Here is a 15,476-nt window from a genome sequence, read left to right as displayed (position 1 = left end):
CCTCATAAAAGATGTGGAAATAGAAGCCCAGAATAAATATGCATTAGGAACATTTCTATTAGTTCCTGAGGCTGAGTATAATCTGTTAGGGAGAGATTTAATAATAGAATTGGGAATAAATTTAGAAGTGAAAGATCAAAAATTACAAGTCCAAATATATGCCCTTACGGCGGAGGACGAAAAAAAAATAAATCCTGAGGTGTGGTTTACTCCTGATTCTGTGGGAAAGCTAGATATAAAACCATTTGAGGTCTCAATTCGAAATCCAGAAGAACCAATAAGAGTGAAACAATATCCCATCCCATATAAAGGAAGAGTTGGACTTAAACCGACCATAGAAAGACTTTTAACACAAGGATTATTAGAACCATGTAAGTCACCTCATAATACTCCCATTTTGCCGGTAAGGAAATCTGACGGATCATATCGTCTGGTGCAGGATTTAAGGGAAGTAAACAAACGGACAATTACCCGGTACCCTGTAGTCGCTAATCCTTATACTTTACTAAACCAACTCTCACCTGACCATAAGTGGTATAGTGTGATCGACCTGAAAGATGCATTTTGGACTTGTCCTCTGAAAGAAGAGAGTAGAGACTATTTTGCTTTTGAATGGGAAGATCCTGACTCACATAGGAAACAACAACTTAGATGGACTGTTCTACCTCAGGGATTTACAGAATCCCCTAATTTGTTTGGACAAGCCTTAGGACAATTATTAGAGTCTTTTGAACCTCGCCAGGGTACGGTTTTGATTCAATATGTTGATGATTTGTTAGTTGCCGGAGAAAAGTTAGAAGATGTCAGAGATGAAAGCATTAGACTTCTGAATTTCTTAAGTTTAAAAGGTTTGAAAGTGTCAAAGTCCAAATTGCAATTTACAGAGGAAGAAGTTAAGTATTTAGGACATTGGTTGAGCAAGGGACATAAGAAATTAGATCCTGATCGAGTAAATGGAATTCTGTCACTATCTGTACCCAGGAGCAAAAGACAGGTTAGACAACTTCTGGGCCTATTTGGGTATTGTAGGCAATGGATTGAAAATTACAGTAGTAAAGTCAAATTTTTGTATGAAAAATTAACCAAGGAGGGGCTAGTAAAGTGGAGTGATGAGGATGAACAGCACTTAGAAAAATTGAAGGAGGATTTAGTAAATGCACCTGTGTTAAGTCTGCCAGACAATCGGAAACCTTTTTATCTATTTGTAAATACAGAAAATGGTACAGCATATGGAGTCCTAACCCAGACCTGGGCCGGACAGAGGAAACCGGTAGGGTACTATTCAAAATTGCTGGATCCAGTAAGTAGAGGTTGGCCCACCTGTTTGCAATGTGTAGTTGCTACAGCTCTGTTAGTTGAAGAAGCTATAAAGGTGACTTTTGGAGGAAAATTAAAAGTATTTACTCCCCATAATATAAGAGGAGTATTACAACAGAGGGCTGAGAAATGGTTGACTGATAGTCGACTATTAAAATATGAAAGTATCCTATTGCACTCCCCGGATCTGGAGTTAGAGATGACACATGTGCAAAATCCAGCTCAATTTTTATATGGAGAACCTAAAGAAGATCTAGGACATGACTGTTTACAGGTAATAAATCTTCAAACAAAGATTAGGGAGGATTTAGAAGAAGAAGAACTGAGTTCGGGAGAGAAAATATACATCGATGGTTCTTCTAGGGTGGTTAATGGGAATCGAAAGTCAGGATATGCAGTGATAGATGGAGAAAATTTTCAGGTCAGAGAATCTGGACCCTTAGATAAGACATGGTCAGCCCAAGCTTGTGAGTTATATGCACTGTTGAGAGCGTTACAATTATTAGATGGAAAAGCAGGCACTATCTTCACAGACTCTAAGTATGCATTTGGAGTAGTTCACACCTTCGGCAAGATATGGGAAGAGAGAGGATTGATTAATACCCAGGGTAAAGGACTTGTTCATGAAACTCTAATACGAGAAATCTTAAAAGCTTTGAGAAAGCCAAAGCAGATTGCAATAGTACATATTAAAGGGCATCAGAAAGGGTTAAAAGCTACTGTTAGGGGCAACAATTTAGCAGATGAGGAAGCAAAGAAAGCAGCTTTATTAGTAATGGCAAGTTCAGAACCAGAAGATAGAAATGTCCTGAAAAGTTTTAGTGATCAAGAGAAAAAGAAACTGCAGCAATCTGGAGCGAAAGAAGAAAATAATAAATGGTTATTAGCAGATGGTCGAGAAGTACTTCCAAAAGGGCTTGCTCAGAGAATAATGAAGAAATTACATGAGACAACCCACTGGGGAATACAGGCATTAGTGGATCAGTTTGAAAACAAGTTTGCCTGTGTGGGAGTTTATGGAATAGCAAAGAAAATTTTAGAAGGGTGTTTAACCTGTCAGAGGGTAAACAAAAGGCAATTGAGAGAACGAGTACAAGGGGGACGAGAAATAGCTAAGAGACCTTTTGAGAAAGTACAGACAGATTTTACTGAATTACCTAAAGTAGGCAGGTATCGCCACCTACTGGTGTTAGTGGACCATCTCACCCACTTTGTAGAAGCCTTTCCGGTAGCCCGATGTACAGCCAAAACAGTGATTAAGATTTTATTAGAAGAAATTATTCCAAGGTATGGTGCTGTGGCAATAGTAGATTCGGACAGGGGACCACACTTTACTTCTAAAATAATTAAAGAAACAACAGAACTTTTTGGAACCAAATGGGAGTACCATACTCCTTGGCATCCACAGAGCTCTGGTAAAGTAGAAAGAATGAATGGAGAAATAAAGAAGCAATTGACTAAATTAATGATAGAAACTAAAATGAATTGGGTAAAGTGTTTGCCATTGGCCTTATTATATATACGGACCCAACCACGTACCGACACAGGAATCTCACCATTTGAAATGCTGTATGGGATGCCATATGATTTTGGAATCCCGATTGAAAATCCCAAGGTGGAAGATACCCTCTTGAGGGAATATATAATTGAGTTAATGAAAAGGAGACAGGAATTGAGGAAAAAAGGATTAGTAACTCAGAGACCCCCGTTGGATATGGCAATACACAGAATTCAACCTGGAGACAGGGTATTAATTAAAACATGGAAAGAGTCTTCATTAACGCCTCGTTGGGAAGGACCCTTTGTTGTTCTTCTTACCACAGATACAGCCATTCGTACCGCTGAAAGAGGATGGACTCACGCATCTCGGGTTAAGGGGCCAGTCAACACTCCTGAATGGACTGTAACTCCTCAGCCTGGGAATCTCCGAATGACGTTCAGAAAAACTGGACTGGTAAATGAATAACCCTGAACGAGACTGGGACCCAGCCCAGCCTATACTCCTGGTCTGAAGTACCTCGAGACCTAACCTTAATAAGGGTTCGGTATAGACATTGATAAGTGGGCTAATCCTCTACCAGGCTGGGGAAAGTGGATATACCAAATTGCTGAAAAAGGTAAAACTTTTCCTCATTGTTGTGATCTTGAGACTGAAATTACTTTGCCAGAAAGACCTGCACAGAAGATACCCTGTATAAAACACCCAGTTTCAAGACCCCGGAGCTGGGTCAGTTGTAAATGTACATTATATGGTATAGAGTGATATTGTACAGCAGTAGGCAGGACACCCATCGTACGAATTGCCGAGAGTTCTTTGTTGCTTCTGATGAGAAACTGAATGTTTAGAAATTGATAAGTTATTCTGTAGATAGGAGTAGTTGGTACCAGAGAACTGGGAAGTCCATGATAAAATATTTTCTAATTTTGGTACAAAACTCTAGAACAGTGTGCCGTTAAAATTGCCTAGAAAACAGAGTTCACAACCAACCAACTTTTAGAAAACATATGGATCTAGAGAAATAAAGGAAAAGGTCACAAGAACCTATCAAGAGCCCATATTCTCCTGAAGAATATTGACTGCTGCCGAGAAGATATAGAACCCCGTTGCTCCCAGCAAAGGAGTAGACGGAGGAGGCAGAGCAATAATACAGTGGAGAACAGATATGGGAAATTATATATGGATTGTAGTATTTTTGTGGCAGCTTTCCCCAAGCAGGGAAAGCCCACATCGGCCGTACAAGTGGACTCTGAACAGATGGAGTGATCTAAAAACAGTTAGGACTAATCTTACTGTAGGATCTCCCAGTTTCTCTGCTACACTGTGTCAAATAGCTCCTGTACCACATTGTTCAAATTTGAAACCTTATTATCTCTGTCCTGCATCTAATCCAGGGAAAGGATATTGTAACTACCCTGATCAATATTATTGTGCACACTGGGACTGTGCCACTATTGCTTCCGCCTGGACCCCTAATTCTCAAGATAAATATCTAACGACAACATGGGGACCACCTGGCTGTAAACCTTCACAATTTGTTTTGTCTAGAGGATCGAAGAGGTATAGCGATTGTAAGTATATTACCATCCAGGTACTGCAACCAGAAGACCCAGGATGGTTGATAGGAAGAACTTGGGGAATCAGATACTGGGAAGCTGGCACAGACAGGGGAGGGCTAATATTCATAAAAAAACAAGAAATCACCCACCGCCCTCTGGCAGTAGGACCCAATAAAGTAATAAAGAGAAAAGAGGATAATTTGAATCAGAAAGAGAGTAGAAAAAGACACACCTCCACAGTTTCAACTGCCCCGACTGTAAGTTTTAATGACTCTAGTAGAATCTCAACCTACACTAAGGTACATGAGAAAACAGAACCGTTGTTAAAATTGATGCAAGCGGCCTATAACACACTTAACCACACCGACTCTAACTTAACTAACTCCTGTTGGTTGTGTTATGACATCAAACCTCCATTCTATGAGGGGATAGCTCTGAACACCTCAGTTACGATATCCAATCAGGGCAACCCTACGCAATGTAATTGGGGGGAAAAACAAATAGGAATCACTCTCCAGCAGGTGAGAGGACAAGGAGTGTGCATAGGAAATGTACCTCCAACGAAAAGAAACTTATGCAGCTATACCCTCAAGAAACTTGATAAAACCAAGAAATGGGTTATACCTAGCAAAGAAGGATGGTGGATATGCTCCAAGACGGGGGTCACTCCCTGCTTGTCTTTACGAATATTTAATGAAAATAAAGACTTTTGTGTTCAAATAACAATAATACCCCGAATTCTTTATCATTCGAAGGAATTGGTTCTTGACCAATGGGATGATAATAAACACAGGATACAAAAGAGGGAACCATTTACTGCCATAACTATCGCCATGCTCCTTGGGCTGGGAGCGGCGGGAACGGCAACAGGAATTGCATCCCTCATTGAACAAAATAAAGAGATTACATCTCTAAGAGCAGCAGTTGATGAAGACTTAGTGAGAATCGAAAAATCAATATCATACTTAGAGAAGTCTCTTACTTCACTTTCTGAAGTAGTCCTACAGAATAGGAGAGGATTAGACTTATTATTCTTACAACAAGGGGGGCTATGTGTTGCATTAGGAGAAGAATGTTGCTTTTATGCAGATCATTCAGGGGTAGTTCGTGAATCTATGACTAAATTACGTGAAGGAATTCTTCAAAGGAAAAGAGAAAGAGAGACTCAACAAAACTGGTTTGAATCATGGTTTCACAAATCACCCTGGTTAACTACTTTAATTTCTACCCTAATAGGCCCCCTAATAATGTTGTTAATTACTTTGACATTTGGTCCTTGTATTTTGAATAAATTTGTAACTTTTGTTAAAGGTAGGATTGAAACAGTACAACTTATGGTAATGAGACAGCCATATTCCGAATCGAGCGAAGAAACATCTAAAGCTGAACCATTTCCTACCTTGAGTGCAGCCCGAGAAGCTGTAATAAGGTTTGATAAGCAAATTAATGATAAATAGAAGAGGGGGAAATTGTAATAGCCAATAAAGACCAAAGGAGAGATAATTTGCTTATCAAATTATATTTGCAACATTGTAATTACGAGTTGCGATAAACAAAGTCCCAAGTTTCTATAAGTTCCAAATAATAATTTCATTTGGTGTTTGTCTTGACTACCTCATGCATATTGATTGTATCATATACCTGTATATTCTGTGAGTTTTTGGCAAAATGTTTAATGAGAAGTTTTCTCATAACTGAAGCTGAGAGTTATCTCTACAACTAGTCATAGTTCATGTATTCTTAGATGAACAGGCGCCTAAAGATTTAAAGTTCCATTATATTTACAGCTAAGGTTAAAAGAGCTATCTCTGCAGCCAGTCCTAATTCATGTACTCTTGGACGAGTAGGCGCCTAAAGACTTAAAGTTGTACTATATTTCATCCTTAGGATAGTGAGAAGGTTTAGGCCTTTTGACCTTGAGAGGGTCTGTTTTGTTTCATTGTGGGGGTGTAGTTAAGTTTTAGAATCTATTTAGTCTGTTTTTAATGTAGTCACCCATTTGCTTCACGAATCACAATTATTTATATATATCACACAAACCATAATGTTATGTTACCATAATTAGTGATATTTTGTTATGTTATGTAAGAAGAAAAAGAACTGAAAAAGAGAACAGAACTCTCTTCCAGTGGCAAGACAGCACATGCGCAGAAAAAGCTGACTACATCAAAAGGATGAAGTGAACAGAGCCGAGCTTGTCTCCTAGCAACAAGATACGCATGCGTAAAGCCTCTTGGCAACAAGAACAGAGCCTGCGCAGATAAACCTGATGAACAAAGGAGGGGATTTTAAAGGAGATAAGCAGCTCCAAACCTATAAAAGGCAGACTGAAAATTATTGAAGTGTGCCTTAGATGAGCAAGGAAAGCTCACTAAGACACCCAGCGCTGTTTTGCTTATTTGATTTTTATATAAATCTATAATAAAACTTTTTACTACGATATTTGAGCCTAGTGCCGATTTTACTTATAACAACTCGGCATTGGTGAGACCGCACCTCAAGTATTGCATTCAGTTCTGGGCCCCTGATTTCAAAAAGGACATTGAGGTGCTGGAACACGTCCAGCAAAGGGCAACAAGGCTCGTGAAAGGTCTAGAAAATGTGTCTTATGAAGAACAGCTGAGGGAGCTGGGCTTGTTTACTCTTGAGGAGACACAGGGGAGACCTCGTTGCTATCTACAACAACCTGAAAAGAGGTTGTAGTGAGGTGGGGGCCAGTATCTTTTACCATAGTTGCAGTGATAGGACCAAAGGAAATACCCTTAAGCTGAGACAGGGGAGATTCCGATGGGATAGTAGGAAAAAATTTTTCACTGTTAGAGTGGTCAGGCATTGGAATAAGTTGCCCAGGGAGGTGGTGGAGTCACCATCCCTGGAAGTGTTTAAGAGGTGTCTGGATCTCGCTGGTTGAAATGGTTTAGTGGTTTAGGGGTTACCAGTGGTAGTGCTGGGTGGATGGTTGGATTTAATGATCTTAAAGGTCTCTTTCAACCTTGATGATTCTATGATTCTTGCCACCCACCCGTGCTTGGCTCACAGCCATCAGCTGCGGGGGGGGTGGAGAGGCCCTGGTGAACCCATTGGGTTCCTGCAGGAGATGAAGAAAGAGAGCTGTCTGGTTTCTCTTGTACATACTGGGGACAACATTGTTGCCTGCTGCTGCTTGCCTTAAGCTTACCTTAGCTTGTGGCTCCTGCCCCAGGATGGCTGCTGAAGGGTCCCTGAGGGCAGGACGCTGTTGCCACTGGGAATATTCCTCGAACAGTGCTGGGCAATGCTCTGTCAAAACAGTGCCCTCAAAGTGCCAAACCAAAAGTGCCACCTGCTGATAAACCCCTCATGCAGGGGCAGCAAGGCAGCACAGGGTGCTCTCTCTGCCCTTGCGCTCATTCCCCGCCCTCGGGCCTGCCTGTGACTGTAGGAGCTGCATCTCCTGCAGGACGGTCCAGGACGAGACAATGCTCAGCCTTGGTTCTGCCAGGGCCTGTGTGACAGGTGCTGCTTTGGCACTCCAGGGTGGAGAAGGACAGAGGTAGTTGGTGTCCCTCACTGTGAAACTGAGGGATGCAGCACTGCCCTGTATGGGTTGCCAGCGGCTGAGCCCTGCTGGGTGGCCCCCAGGTCAACGTGTCCCTTCCCATGCAGACAGCAGCTGGAGCTGTGACTCTAGCCGGCTGAGAGGGGCTGCAAGTTCCCTGTGTTCCCAAATTTGCTCTGGAGGGATTGACCCACTCATGCCTGTTCAGCTGCTGACACTGTGGGAACAGGCTCCCACTGCGTGCTTCCTTGGCTCCCTGGGGGCCCAGCATAAGACATTCCTCTGTTTCTCCAGGGACCATGGTATCTGCATACATGTTCTTGGATTTCTCCATTCCTCTCTGAAAGTGCTCCACGCTGTTCTCCTGGGAGAAGGGCTGCCCTCACAAGCAAGCAGTACACCAAACTCGAGGAGTTTGACACATTTTGTTGTTGTTGTGCTGTGTTGTGTTTTGCTTCAGTTTGGTTTTTATGGGCAATTCACTAGAGAAGTGATGAAAAGGGGGTGAAATGTACAGAGGGACACATCCGCTCAATCCAGTTCTAGCAAAAAACATTTTGCACAGTTCACCTCTTTCCTCTATCTCCTGCCACTTGCCAGGCATCTCCCTCATGGACCCCCAGATTCCTGTTGGTTAGAGTATCACAAGCCCTGATACTCTTGAGCAGAGAATGGCAGGGTGTTTGATCAATCTGCAGTAGTTTACCAGAGCAAGCTTTTCTGACATTGTGCTGTCAGCATTCCACTCAGTAGGAGGAAAAATGTACCTCCGAAAGGAGGAAGGACGTCGACACATTCCCTTTACTCTCCTCCCCTCGAACCTCTTCCTTTCCATGTAGGCAATGCCCTTGCCTCTGCTTGGAGCAGTTTTTCTTCCCGGGGAGGAGGCCTTAGTTCATACTTTGGTGCAGAAGGACCTCTAGTGTCCCTTCGGAGTTCGTGCTTTGGCATCACCGCTCTAAGCTCGGTATTTCTCTATCTCAAGACCTTCGTATGTACTGTGGAAGGAGATAAGATGCACATACTGCCTGTACGGAAGAGGCTGGGAGAAACAAGGCTGGGTTTCCCCTGCCTGGGCAGAAGTCAATTACTGTGAGCAAAGCTCACCTTGCTTTGCTTCTACGGCTCCATTGCAGCTCTTCCACATCCCTTTTTCTTCACCCCAGGGACCTCCGTGTGCCTTTTTGTGCACCACAGGCTGCTCCACTTAAATACATCACATTAGATGCTCCTGCTGTCTCAATAATGAATTTTCCACTGTGTTTCAGTGAGGGCCAGTAATAGTCTGTAGATTTGTGTTGTGCTTCTTGCGACTTTTGTAGAGTTCCCCACCAAAATCTGTGCTTAGTATTCAGCAGCATAAACTTTTCTTAAGCAGATTTAATTTAATTTATCAGTGGCAGCTATTAGGAATACAACAAAAATGCTCTTACGTGTTTGGATCCGTTTCATCATTCACATGGGTATCCCTTATTTCATCACCAAGATGGTCCTGCATTCATCACTCCAGTGAGACAGTGTGGGAAGTGGGGCAGGCTGGGTGGCCTTTCCTGGTGGGGGAGAAGTTTCCAGGGTCTTTGAAGGCAGGGGGAGATTAAGCAGACGAAAGGAGAGACTGTGTGAGAATGGAAGCAGACAGCTTTTAGACGTTGGTGTATTTCCAAATCGAGCGTTTCGCTTGCGGTTAGACTTCTCCCAGCCGAGCAACTCCTCTGGATTTGCGCGGGCTCTTACTCGGGATACAGTTGAGCAGCAAAGTAGATCTGTCGACTCTTTACAGGATGGACACGGGCGGGTCGCTCTCCGAACTGAATAATTAAGTCAAACGGGTGCCTTTTCCACATAGAAGACCCCACTCGCCTTCTGGTTTCCCCTCTCCTCCCACCCGGGCAGCAGCCGCCTCCGCAGGCTGAGGAGAGCCAGGAGCCCACCGGAGCCCAGCAGCTCACGCCTTTCCAGCGCAGGGGGCAGAGCTTCCCCGCTCTGGACTCTGCGGTGCCGGGGATCCCTCCCGCTCCTCCTCCCGCTGCCGCAGCCCCTGCCCAGTTTCGGTTTCCATTTCCCCGCCGGGGCGTTCCCGGCGCTGTCCCGGGCGCTCCCGAACTGCCGGGCGGCCGGCGGCCGAGGGATGGCGGGGGGACGTCGGCGGGAGCAGCGGCGGGGCCGGCAGAGCGGCTCGGGAGGTACCGACCGGCGGGAGCGGCGAGGGCGGGAGGGGTGAGACCCCCCGGGATGGGTCAGCGCGCTGAAGTTGGAATAATCTGCTGTGCGGCCCCTTGGGAAGAAGGAGCCTCTGCGTAAGGGGCTTAAACATTTCCCGGTGCGCAGCACTCAGAGCAGGGGGGCTGGAAGGAGGAACACCATGCCGGGGAATAGACAGGAATTTTCCTCTCTAGTTCCATGTTGGAAGTGTGAGGAGGGTGAGCATTGAGTCTCCAGAGGTGTTAGGGAAATCAGGACAGGCTTTGCCAGTGACCACCTTTCACGCTTGGACATCCTGAGTCTCAGACACTTATGCTGCTGCAGGGCTACATGCAAGTAACTGAGTAGAACAGGTGCCTCGGAGTCAGGAAAGCATCCGCAGCCCCTCAGCTGCAGACAAGGAGGGACTTCCTTCTGCTCTAAATAGGCAATGTGTGAATTTTTTGTCGCTGCTTCTCCAATGTCATGTAAAACGTTTGACTTGAGGCATCCCATCCCCAAGGAGGTGACAAATCTGGAGTGGTCAGATGCCTCAGGAAGTGTTTTGTTTCCCCCCAGACACTTTCAATAGATGTGCAAAAATAACAGACTCCGCTTGTGCTGACTGATTTCACTGGTTGTCTTGGGAGCTGGTGGCACAGCAGCCTGAGAGATGGGGAAAGGTCTTTTAGTGGTAGCCAGGAGAGTCATCCAGCATGAAACCAAGCAGTGGGTAGGTAGGACACTGAAACCTTAAGGAGCCTGAGAAAATAAGTCATACACACTTGTTTGACTTTTTCCTGAGAAGCAGAAGCTGTTGCTGAAAACAGTAACACACAGAGGTCTTGGGGAGGGGGCCGAGGTGGTTAAGATGCCTGCTGCCTTAGCATGACCACCATGTCTGTCTGTCTGTGTTCTGCAGAGCACACACAGTTGCAGAGGAATGAGGTGCGGTGCTCAAACCACGATGCAACACATAGGCTCATTCTCTCCCATGACGGGAAGGTTTCTGAACACTGGGCTAAAGCTCCAGCAAACTGCTCTAAAACAAGGTAAGCAGCTGTCATGGGGTGGAGGTATGGATGGCTGTGGTCTGAAAATGCAGCCTGCTTTTCCTAAAGGTAACATCCAAGAGAATGAGTCATGTTTCTGTTGTAGAGAGGGAACTGGAACACACACATTCCTAATTACCAAATCTTTATCTTCTTTTTTAAAACAGCAAGAAGTGCACAGATTTTGAGGTTGATACCAAGGTCTGAGCTGCATGGGATGCACATGAGACAGGTTTCTCTCAAACTTAGTAAGGATCAGTAGTACATACCAGAAGAACGCAGATAACTTGCAAACCACACATGGCTTGGGAAAACTGCGTGTGAAAGACACAAGCATATCTGAACCTTACCACCTTCTGATTAAGCTGTGAGGGTAACCATCATGTACAAATGGCCCAGCAGTTTGCTGTGTGATTTTCTGTTAGCTTGCCCAGGCCTGAGCCTGATTCTTTTCCAGCTTCCCAAGGAGTAAACCACAATCAAATCAGTTAGCCCTGCTGCAGCAGGCCAGCATAAGAGCAAGGTGAATCAACTTAGAGGTGACCTATATTCTTCCACGTATTTCCTGCTAAAAGTGATAGGGCTTGGTGAGCAGAGGATCTTTGTCCTTTACTTTGTCTTACGGCACAGCATCTATCTATTTTGACCTTTTCTTTTTCCTTATTTTTATAGGCTGGTGAAAGAACTAGGAAGCCTAAATATTGTTCAAGTAGCGTGTGGAGGCCAGCATGCCATGGCACTATCCAGAGGTATCCTCTTTCAAGAACTCTTTTCCTCCAAACGGGAGTCACATTATGGCAGGCTTGCTCTGAGAAGGCAGTGTTTGTACTACTTCCAGTAGTTGGTGACACCATTATAGAGTAATGAATGGTGGGTAGGGGACACAAAGTGCACTGGCTATCAGTGCTGCCCTTTCCTCCTAGCACCAAGGGAGCTGCATCTCTCTCTGTCTCTCTCCAGTTCCTGAGCAACACCCCTCCACAAAGGTGTGTTGTGGAGAGCAGACGTGGCTGCCCTACTCTGCAGTCACCGGGTCTGCCCGTTCTTAAGCTGCAACACCTTTCTGGTTGGGAACTTCTTGCAAGTATGACTTTAGAGGTGGAAACACCTGGCCTTTATTCTTACTGTGCTGAGTCACGTGGACAATGTGGGACTGCTCCAAGGAGGTCAGAAGCAAATGGAAATTTGGCTATCTATACATAATGGTCTTGCTTTGGAGCTAGTTCCCTGAAAAGAGCACAGAGTTTTGCTACTACTTCCAAAGTACAAATACTCCAAGGAAGCATTGAGACTCAGCTGGTTTTTTTGTTCTGTGTGTGAAGGAGGTGAACTCTTCACCTGGGGCCGGAACACCCATGGACAGCTAGGACTGGGGAGCCAAGCCACGTTTATTCCCCAAGCACAGCTGGTGGAAAGACTAAAGGGCATCCCACTTGCTCAAATTGCTGCTGGAGGAGCTCACAGCACCACCGTGTCGCTCTCTGGAGCTGTGTACTCCTGGGGAAAGAATGATTTTGGACAGCTGGGACTCGGAGACACAGAAGGTAAGGAAGGACAGCACTAGGAAGATGTTTTCCTGGTGAGTGAGCTCACCAAGTCGCTCCTCAGTATTGTGAAGCCCCTTTGGTGTAGCAGCAAACAGTAAAGTCTTTTGAAGAAAATATTTCTGGATAAGTTCTCTGTTTCCTGACCAGGGAAGGCATGCAGGAACAAGGGATTTAAGGGTTGTATTTCCGTAGAGAACTTGCAATCATTTTATGTGGCTAACTGGATAGTGTGGGCTTTTAAAACCTCTGGGGATTTAGAGATCTATTTCCACTCCCATCCTCTCTCTGGGAAGTCTTGCATAAAAGAAATTATTTTATATTTTTTTGTCTTCTTTAATTCTTCATAAACACAAGGTGAGAGAAGAATTAAAATCACCCATCGTCTTCAAACTAAGACTACAGAGTTGCCCTAGCCAGATAGAACCTGAAGTCAGCAGAATCTAATCTGAATGAGTCCACACCCTTGAGAATCAGATATTTTGAAGCAAAGTACTGTTTGGCAAGGAAACAAAACATTGAATTTTGTTTCAAACTGAATGTAAATAAAAATAAAATACTATGAAAAAGACAAAACATTATGAGAAAGAGTATGTTATAGTGGAGGGTAGAAAAACAACCCAAACCCAAGTTGTAATTGCATGAATTGCTGTAAGAGAGGGACTGAAAAGTGCTTAAGCCCTCTGTTTTCTAAGTTTTTCTATGTATGAGACCCCACAGTACTCTTACACTTCAGCAGTGCTATCTTCTTTCCAGACAGGGACTGCCCATCATATGTTGGAGCTTTAGAGCACTGGAAGACTATATTTATCTCATGTGGGGCAGATCACACTGCAGTTCTCTCCAAGGTGAGTCTGAAATGGAAAGTCAGCATCTGAGACCTCACTCTGTGAGAAAAGATACACAGCTAAAAGTCAGAGCTTGGAGTGGTAATGCCTGCTTCCATCTGAGTCTGAAGTGATCCCCAAGGGATGTTGACTAAGCTATTGGGAAAACTAGCCTTTTCTCAGATTACCATCACCTGCTTGCAAACTTTTGCAGGGATATGATGAACTGGAATCCTGGAGCAAAGGTATACAGTTCAACTCTCAGTACTTTTAAAAAGTGGTTTTTATAGCATATTGGGGACTGGAGAAAATGACAACAATAGCTAATTCACTAGGGTTTATTTATACACTAGGGTTTATTTATCAAATTCTTAAGTGATGGGGGGTTATCCTCAGGACTTAAATTGCTTTTCTCAGAAGTTGAATGATTTGAACATGACAGTGCATGATTAGGCTTGCTGCAAAGTGAACCCTACCCATGTTTGAATCAAGTCCCATATAACATATTGTGTCTTGCTGGCTCTCACTCTCAGTGGCGACCATTTGAATGTCATTAATAATGCAGTGATCCTGTTGTTTGTTTCTTCATTTCAAGGAGGGATTGGTGTGCACCTTTGGAGCAGGAGGGGCTGGCCAGCTTGGTCACAACTCCACCCGGAATGAACTCATGCCTCGTGTGGTGGCCGAGCTGTGGGGAGCAAGGGTTTCGCAGGTTGCCTGTGGCAGGTGGGAAAGTGCCAATAACATGTCTTCTAAGGGCAATATCTTAGGGAAATCACTGAAGAATAGTAGAGGAAGAGTCACCAAGATGTTCAAATCCCTGTACCCCAGTAGGTCAGCACTGTCAGAATATTGTCCACTCGTCAATGTAAGCCAGTCTCCTGCCAGAGCCCCAGAGAGAGCAGAACCTTCAGCCTATGATGAGCAGAGGGAGAGGGCTGCAAAACCACCGGAAGCCCTTAGTCTTTTGCTCTTCTAATAAACAAAGGGTATACTGGGTTCCAAATGCCAAAAGACTGTCAAACATCTGCATTGGGAAAGCCACTGAATTCCCATCTGCATTGGGAAAGCCACTGAATTCCCATCCTCACTGACAAACTGGTGGCTCCTTAGTAAGAATTGAGGAGCTGTGATAATTATGCAGTTTCATTCTGCCTTTCTGTAACTGGGCCAGAAAAAGTCTCCTGTCAATTTACCTGGGCTTGGTATCAGGCTCAGCAGCACAGCAGTTGTGCTTTTAAAAATGGAAGGGTGTAAAGCTAGCAAGGTGTAACATTATTTTTGTCTGTGGGAACCAACATAAATCACAAACATTAGAGGCTAATACAGGAAATCTGAGTCTGTATATTTCTTTACTGCTGAATGCAATGGAGAATTCCAACACTTTTGTTAAAGGGATTCTTTATCTGGACTGTCAGGACTTCTAAATACAAGCCTTAGGTCTCCACTCTGAAAATGTATCTGTAAATTTTATTCTGTCTTGCCTGGTCATTTTTGCTTATTATGAGAATTGTTTGTTGTTTGTTTTTTTTTTTCCTGAACAGACAGCACACTCTGGTCTATGTCCCTTCTTTGGACAAATTCTATTTCTTTGGTTCTGATGATGAAGGACAGCCAGAAGATGAGAGGAAGCCTAATCAGTTGATACCACTTCCCGTCAGTTCACCAGTGAATACTGGAAACTCCTGCCAAAGTAATAACCATTGCAGATGTAATCGATCTATATTTGTTTCTTCCAGGGAGGTGTTTGCTTTCTTGATTTCATGTTTAAACTGAGAGGCAAATATTATGTCTCATGCTTACTTGGCCTTCCCAACAAATTCTATGACAAATTATTCCATTCGCTGCTTGATTTATCATCATAGGTAATGGCCACATAGGATCAACTTTTAGACAGATAACTACTATCTGAGGGGTTTTTTTAATGTTCCACTTTTGAGCACTGAACTCTCTGAAGATA

General features: G+C 44.0%; 1 protein-coding gene across 3 annotated transcripts in view; it reads left to right on the top strand.

Moving 5' to 3' along the window:
- The window catches only part of LOC127472513 (probable E3 ubiquitin-protein ligase HERC4), a 36,332-nt gene that overhangs the window by 6,238 nt on the left and 14,618 nt on the right, over positions 1-15,476 (top strand). For 2 of the 3 annotated variants that reach the window (XM_051790866.1, XM_051790869.1), the window contains exons 1-7: positions 9,982-10,095; positions 11,016-11,145; positions 11,818-11,894; positions 12,468-12,689; positions 13,446-13,537; positions 14,112-14,242; positions 15,061-15,209. In XM_051790866.1, coding sequence (XP_051646826.1) covers positions 10,041-10,095; positions 11,016-11,145; positions 11,818-11,894; positions 12,468-12,689; positions 13,446-13,537; positions 14,112-14,242; positions 15,061-15,209 — 856 coding nt within the window. In that variant the 5' untranslated portion in view covers positions 9,982-10,040. Of the gene's footprint in view, positions 1-9,981; positions 10,096-11,015; positions 11,146-11,817; positions 11,895-12,467; positions 12,690-13,445; positions 13,538-14,111; positions 14,243-15,060; positions 15,210-15,476 lie in introns of those variants that run through there. The other variant, XM_051790867.1, reaches the window with a different exon arrangement.

Source organism: Manacus candei, unplaced genomic scaffold (genome assembly GCF_025592945.1).
Source record: "Manacus candei isolate 608988 ecotype Guabito, Panama unplaced genomic scaffold, ASM2559294v1 h1tg000028l, whole genome shotgun sequence".
NCBI lineage: Eukaryota > Metazoa > Chordata > Aves > Passeriformes > Pipridae > Manacus > Manacus candei.
Note: the sequence above shows the minus strand (reverse complement) of the source record. Positions and strands in the feature narration are given on the sequence as shown.